The following is an 8219-nucleotide window of genomic DNA, read 5'->3' on the forward strand; positions in this document are numbered from 1 at the left end:
TTTGATGAGTTGTACTGACAACTCCAAATACAGAGGCAGAAGGCTGTGTATTTTAAAGGAATTAATGTTGTGAATTAGACTGTACACAGTTACTACCACTGGCACTTTTCACCATAGTTTGTACACATCACATGATCATCTTATTATAACATTACATTTAAAAAATGTATCTGAGTGATGATTTTATAACATTCACACACCATGAGCTGGTTAAGGAAGCAGTGCCACAGTTGCTTCCTGTAGTGCTTCGCTGTTGGTAAGAAGGACAGTTCATTGTGGTTAAAAGAAATTAGATATCAATATGGTTAAGCAGCTCCAATTTACTAAAGGCCATCAACGACCACCACTGGGACAGTGAGTTCTTTTAAAGTGGATATCCTAGAAGCAAACACCGTCATTGGTTAAAACTTTGTCTAAAGAAGTCAGTTTCTGTGCTGAAAACTATTTTCACAAAACTGAAAGATACTAAACTGCTTTAATATAAATAATTTTTGTCTTCTCATTATCATATCTGTGATCAAGTTCTCTGAAACCTTTGGAATTTACTCTCACTTTAATGTGTGCTCTCGTTTCCATCTCGCACATTTAAGATCACCACCTAAAGGCTTTCAAGGTGGTGGTGAGGAATTCCCCAGGGAAACCCTTTGCTCACCAGGAATGTTCAGCTGCTGGATAGTGATCTAGAGCCCCAACCGTGCAGGGCTGTACTTGACGAGAACACTCGGGAAGCTCTCATGCTGTGAGTGTCACTTCAGGGAAAGCAGAGAATCTTTCCAAACTGTGCACATACTTAACAATGATACCATTGCTATGTGCTGAAGAGGACTAGGAAATGATGTTCTCTTCCATGTCATCTGTTTGCTGGAAAGTAGTTTGGGTCAAGGTAATTATAACTGGTGCCCTGGGACACACAGTAGTCTCTGTCTAAGAATGTCTCTGACCTATAAATAGGTTCTAATTGGTGATCTTCCTTGTGGATTTCTGTTTCGTGTAGGCAGTCAGAACAAGAATCACAGAAATCCAAAGACATTTCTGGAGGACAATCCTGGCAGTGCCACCGAACACCCTGGATAGGTTCTATGCCACAGTTATCACACTTGAAGCCAACATGCTGCACAAATCAACTTTCAGCCTGCATTTGCTGAAGTTTCTGCTTCTTTAACTTTTTAAACTGTAGTAGTTCTTTATATTCAGGTTAATTCCTATACATAATAGGAATACTTTCTTCATCTGATGCCTCTTCAATAGCAGTGTTCATATGGCTGTGAAAACAGGATCGGTCATCATCTTCATCCATATACACTGGTGGTTCATGAGAAGTCATGAACGTGGAAGGTTTGAAGAAATGCTTATTAAGGGGGTGCTGTCTTCTGCTTGATGAAGACTTTTTGGAGTATATATATAAGTTAGGTGTTCTGCCTGGGACTGGAATGCCAGCTTTAGTTAACTTTATGAAATACTTCTGTACTCGGCTCGCAACCTGTTTTGCCGTCCTATTGCCCAGTTCATCTGCTATCTTCTGCCAGCGTCGAGATTCTACTTCTTCAGGAGGGTATTTCAGGAGTAGCTGTTCAAGTTTTTTCTGTTCTTCAACAGTCCACAGTTGGTTAAATGTTTGTGGTTTGATATCATCACAAAGGCGGCCTCTTATCATATGAGGGCGACTGTGTGAGCCTTCCGGACCATCACTCAAAGGCAACACAGAGTATGAAAGAGACTCTCCATCCTTCTTAGGATCTAAAGGACTTTTTGGTCTAGCGGGTAAACCTTTATCAAAAACTAGTTTAACTCTCCTAGTACGTCTTTTACGATTTTTAAATTCCCTTTCAAAGTTTCTAAGGCTAATGGTATATTGGTCCCATACAATTTCAGGCAACTGAACAACTCTCTGTGGATATGGAAGCCCTATATCAGCCTTCTTCTGGAGTTTTTCCACAAATCCAATGGGATTTTTTAGAGCTTCTCTCTGGTGTTTGCCTAAACTTTCAAGGTCTTGGACTGCTTGAGAACGCTGAGCCTCGAGTACAGCAATTGTCTGTAACAGTCTCTGATAATCTTTGTTGTGTTTCAGTGCCACATGATCTGATTCAAAGTAATAAACATCAGGATCATCATCTTCCTCTTCTGTAATGTGCTGATTGGCACTCTCTTTGCAGATGGCAAATGTCCAATATTGAGTCTTGCTTCTGAGGGTGGCTTACTTAGTCCATCACTTCTGTAATTTTGAGAGTCACAACATTTATCTTTTTCATTTTCAGAAATTTCATCAGGATTTGTGAGAGACTCACTTACATTATCACTAACAGTTGGATTTGTTTCAGTGGGACTAAGATTATTCTCCTCAAATTGTCCATTTTCTCTGCAAGGAGAACTGTTTTTAGTGGGACTACCTCTGGGTACCGCCCTTCGTGGTGAAGTTCTCAAGGTATAGCGATGTTCTTGAGGTTCTGATAAAGACATCATTTGAGCTGAAACACAGTCTAGAACAGAAGATGGTTCCGATTCTCCAGAGACTGGTGTACTTTCAAGAGCTGTGTCCAGGACGTTATTGGTGTTTTCGTTACACTGCTCTTTTGAGGCATTGCTATCTCCCACCACATCTACTTCTTCCTCAGAATCCCTTAAAGATGACTGAATTTCAGAAACAGGGCCTGTAGCTGGCTCAGCAGTCAGCTGATTAACATGTTCCACAGGCAAGCAGGCAGTTACTATTTTGTGGTCCTCCAACTTGACCTGCACTTCTGAATTTGTGCAAGGCACATTATGGTCTACGTAACTGTCCTCCTTCCTACTGTCAAGGAACATTGAAGTTTGGGTTTCCGAATCCCCATTTTCAGTTACTGATTTTTCCTGCAACACATAGGAACCAGTGCTATTTTGCTTAGTGTTCCCATCAGGCTGACAGTCATCACAGTTTATAACAGCTGAATCACTGTCATCAACACCATTGACAGTCAAATAGCCTGTGATTTCTTCAACTATTGCAGAATTAAGTGGCCCTTGCTCACTGAGATTCACCTTTTTAATTTCCCTTTTCTCACAATCATCCAGTATAAGACATCGACAAGCTCGTTTCGTCCCTTGAAAATCTGCATCATTGTCCACTACTGTACTCCTCTGTTCTACCGACTCCTTGTCTGATTTTATAGGTGAATCTTCCTCTGAACTGTTTGGTGCTTCAGATCTAAGACAATGCTTAATTCTTTTTAAAACTGGTGAAACAGGTTCTGTTTGCTTTCTCTCACAATTTTCTACAGCCTGCCTTTCTAAGTTATCCTTTTCTGAAGAAGACAGTCCTCTTTTCCTAGGGCTTACCCATGACTCCCGAGTACTTTGCTGTTTTAAATCAGTGGTTCTTCCATTGTTGTTTCCTTTCTGAATTTGCACAGGCTCTGGTCTCTTCTTTGGTGATCTTGATCATACTTGAGAATGAGAAGAGATTTCTTCAGGGTGAGCAATGCTACGATTCCTTAAAGTTCTACCACAAAAAGATTCATCCAAGCCGTTTAACCCCACTGTTGATCTTGTAACACGAGTAGATCGGGAAGCAGCCATACTATGGCAAGTCCCTACATTACGGTCATCATGATCCACTCATTGGGAAACCTATATAACCAAAGATCTATTATTGTGGAAATATTATCTCTTTTCCTTATATCCTGAAGGAGCTGGCGCTATGATCTAGAATAGAGCTTAAGCATCAGGGTTTCAGACTCTCAGCTTCAGCCATGGAGAATACTAGAACCTTCTAAACTCAGCTGAGTTCTACAGTAATAAGACAGAAAAGATCCTGTACATGTGTTTCTTAAAAGCCTTTTTAAAAGTGTTTCGCCTAGTATCTGAATCCCAAACGTCTGTATTTATTTGTCATCACTGTTAATGTCCATACATTGAGACTTCAGGTATTAATTATTTTTATGGTTCTACTAGCAAAACTTGGTATCTTTTGCGTGGGGCCGAACGCCGCGGGACAGGCGCTTCCAGGTGGGTCCCCGCCACCCGTTCCTGCCACTTCCCCTTAATTTAAATATTGATAACAAAGGTTTAATGAGGTAAATTAATGATTATTCAATGTTAAAAAATTCAGTATCAGCAGGAATTTTAAAATACTTGTATTTTAATAGATGCTGAATGAAAGCTTGATTTAAAACTTTCTGAAATGTTTCTGAAAAGAATAAATTCAAAGAAAGGTGTTATTTTTTCCATAATAAACACATGGATAATATAAAAGAACATTACTTTTTTTTAACTTTTATTTAATGAATATAAATTTCCAAAGTACAGCTTATGGGTTACAATGGCTTCCCCCTCCCAAAACTTCCCTCCCACCCACAACCCTCCCCTTTCCTGCTCCCTCTCCCCTTCCAATCACATCATGATTCATTTTCAATTCTCTTTATATACAGAAGATCAGTTTAGTATATATTAGGTAACGATTTCAACAGTTTGCCCCCATATAGCAACACAAAGTGAAAAAAAAAAATACTGTTGGAGTACTAGTTATAGCATTAAATAAGAGTGTACAGCACATTAAAGGCAGAGATCCTACATAATATTTTTTAAAAATTAATTAATTTTCTATGCCGTTTCCAATTTAACACCAGGTTTTTTTTTTCATTTCCAATTATCTTTATATACAGAAGATCGATTCAGTATATAATTAGTAAAGATCTCATCAGTTTGTACCCACGCAGAAACACAAAGTGTAAAAATACTGTTTCAGTACTAGTTATAGCATCACTGTACATTAGACAACACATTAAGGACAGATCCCACATGAGATGTAAGTACACAGTGACTCCTGTTGCTGACTTAACAATTTGACACTCCTGTTCGTGGCGTAAGTAATCTCCCTAGGCTCTAGTCATGAGTTGCCATGGCTATGGAAGCCTTTAGGGTTTGCTGACTTTGATCTTATTCCGATAGGGTCACAGTCAAAGTGGAAGTTCTCTCCTCCCTTCAGAGAAAGGTACCTCCTTTTTGATGGCCCCGTTCTTTCCACTGGGATCTCACTAACAGAGATCTTTCATTTAGGTCTTCTTCTTTTATTCTTTTCCATGGTATCTTGGCTTTCCATGCCTACAATACTCTCATGGGCTCTTCAGCCAGGTCCGAATGCCTTAAGGGCTGATTCTGAGGCCAGAGTGTTGTTTAGGACATCTGCCATCCTATGAGTCTGCTGTGTATCCCACTTCCCATGTTGGATCTTTCTCTCCCTTTTTGATTCTATCAGTTAGTATTAGCAGACACTTGTCTTGTTTGTGTGACTCCTTTGTTTCTTAGACCTATGCAAGCCATCGAATGTGAACTGAAATTGATCACTTGGACTAGTGAGATGGCATTGGTACATGCCACCTTGATGGGATTGTATTGGAATCCCCTGGCACATTTCTAACTCCATCATTTGGGGCAAGACTGATTGTGCATGTCCCAAACTGTGCATCTCCTCCCTCTCTTTTTCCACTCTTAAATTTAACAGGGATCACTTTTCAGTTAAAATTTAAACACCTAAGAATAATTGTGTGTTAATTACAGAGTTCAACCACTAGTACTAGAACAACAACAACAACAACAACAACAAATACTAAAAAGGATAAAGTATTACATTGTACATCTAGAGTCAGGACAAAAGCTGATCAGGTCATTGTTTCTTATAGTGTCCATTTCACTTCAACAGGTTTCCCCTTTGGTGTTCAGTTGTCGCCGATCAGGGAAAACAAATGATATTTGTCTCTTTGGGACTGGCTTAATTCACTCAGCATGATGCTTTCCAGATCCCTCCATCTTGTTGCAAATGACTGGGTTTCATTGTTCCTTACTGCTGTATAGTATTCTATGGAGTACATGTCCCATAATTTCTTTATCCAGTCTCCTGTTGATGGGCATTTGGGTTGGTTCCAGGTCTTAGCTATTGTGAATTGAGCTGCAATAAACATTAATGTGCAGATGGCTTTTTTATTAGCCAAATTAATATCCTTTGGGTAAATTCCAAGGAGTGGGATGGCTGGGTTGTATGGTAGGGTTATGTTCAGGTTTCTGAGGAATCTCCAGACTGACTTCCATAGTGGCTTAACCAGTTTGCATTCCCACCAACAGTGGGTTAGTGTCCCTTTTTCCCCACATCCTCTCCAGCATCTATTGTTGGTAGATTTCTGGATGTGAGCCATTCTCACCGGGGTGAGGTGAAACCTCATGTGGTTTTGATTTGCATTTCTCTGATGGCTAGTGATCTTGAACATTTTTTCATGTGTTGTTTGCCATTTGGATTTCCTCTTTTGAAAAATGTCTATTGAGGTCCTTGGCCCATCTCTTCAGTGGGTTGTTTGTTCTATTGTTGTGGATTTTCTTGATTTCTTTGTAGATTCTGGTTATCAACCCTTTATCTGTTGCGTAGTTTGCAAATATTTTTTCCCATTCTGGTGGTTGCCTCTTCACTTTCCTGACTGTTTCTTTTGCAGTACAGAAACTTCTCAATTTGATGCAATCCCAATTGTTAATTTTGGTTTTGACTGCCTGTGCTCCTGGGGTCTTTTCCAAGAAGTCTTTGCCTGTACCTATATCTTGCAGGGTTTCCCCAATGCTCTCTAATAATTTGATGGTTTCAGGCCGTAGATTTAAGTCTTTAATCCACGTTGAGTGAATTTTTGTTTAAGGTGAAAGGTATGGGTCTTGCTTCAAGCTTCTGCACATGGAAATCCAATTTTCCCAGCACCATTTATTGAATAGGCTGTCCTTATTCCAGGGATTAGTTTTGGATCTTTGATCAAATATAAGTTGGCTGTAGATGTTTGGATTGATTTCTGGTGTTTCTATTCTGTTCCATTGGTCTATCCATCTGTTTCTGTACCAGTACCATGCTGTTTTGATAATAACTGCCCTGTAGTATGCCCTGAAATCTGGTATTGTGATGCCTCCGGCTTTGTTTTAGAACATTACTTTTATTTTAGAAGTATCATTATGTTTTAAATTTTCATTGTGATTTTTTTCTTGAAAATCTCCTCCACATAAAGATGATGAAATTTATTCCTTAAATTCACATGAAGTGAAAAGCCATCAAAATTTGAGTAAGAAATACTTTTGAATCCAGCTAGGTTCTTGACCTGCATTGTATTGTATATTTTACCATTTATTCTTATATAATTTCCTGAATTGTTATCTGATTTGCTCTATAGAAAGTAAAGCCTTTCTAAAGATTTACTTGAGAGGTGGAGTTAAGAGAGAAAGGAGGAGAGACAGAGAGTGGGGTCTTCCATCTGCTAGTTCACGCTCTAAATTGCCACATTGGCCAGAGCTGGGCTGATCGAAAGCCAGGTGCTTCTTATGGGTCTCCCACATGAGTGCAGAGGCCTAAGCAGTTGAGCCATCATCTGCTGCTCTCTGAGGCCACGGCAGAGAGCAGGATCAGAAGTGGAGCAGCCAGGACTTGAACCAGCGCCCTAAGCAGAAACTTAACCTACTGTGCTACCATACCAGCCCTGAAAGTAAAGCCTTGATTGATTGAGGTATCTGGTTTTCAGGGTTTAATGATGAAGGTCATCTGTTTGAAGAAATAAACGCATCTTGGCATTTAATGCTTATAATTTTGGAAATTGTGCAGTGCCGTGTAGAAACTAGTGACATAGGTGAAAGTGTGACACAAAAGGTACAAGGCCATATTATTACAGGTTTATTTGAGCTAATTGTAACATAAATGCCACTTTGGTTTTCAGCATTTCACTTGCTGGACAGTTCTTCAAGCAGCCAGGAGAAAGCTACTAGAGACCATTTCTGCAAGGCTGAGACTCTAAGCACTAGCTGATGCTTCAGAATCTCTATTCAGAGCCTGCAAGAATAACAATATTTATTTAGAAGGCTTTCTTGCCCTAAAGCTTTCAGGTCTCTTAATATAATAAGTATACCAGCCTGTCCTAGAAAGGAAAACCAAGCATTCTGTTTTGAATTTATAGAAAGTGCACATGTTTTCATGCAAATGTGAATTTCATTGTTTAGAATATTCAGGATTCCAGTCTATCTTTGACCCCCTCCACACAGCCCTTTTTATAAGAAGTGGTAATGAAAAAAAAATAAGACCTGTTCTGTTCTGGGTTAAATCTCATTCAAACTCCCTTTGTGTGACTATGTAGTTATATGTTTATTAAGACAGATGATTTCTAGAGAATTCAGTCCTTTCCTCGGTTTTAAATTTAATGGTTCTATTTCTTTGCATATTTGTTTACATC

At 39.3% G+C, this 8219-nt stretch overlaps 1 protein-coding gene across 1 annotated transcript; it reads right to left on the bottom strand.

Annotated features, from left to right (window-relative positions):
* Positions 1-503: 503 nt before the first annotated feature.
* Positions 504-3966, bottom strand: LOC133757854 (ZZ-type zinc finger-containing protein 3-like). Its single transcript, XM_062188722.1, is given in 2 exon segments — positions 504-2154; positions 2157-3966. Coding segments are annotated over 2 exon segments (2703 nt in total). The 5' UTR covers positions 3556-3966; the 3' UTR covers positions 504-850.
* Positions 3967-8219: the final 4253 nt, after the last annotated feature.

This window comes from Lepus europaeus, chromosome 4 (assembly GCF_033115175.1).
Source record: "Lepus europaeus isolate LE1 chromosome 4, mLepTim1.pri, whole genome shotgun sequence".
Taxonomy (NCBI): domain Eukaryota; kingdom Metazoa; phylum Chordata; class Mammalia; order Lagomorpha; family Leporidae; genus Lepus; species Lepus europaeus.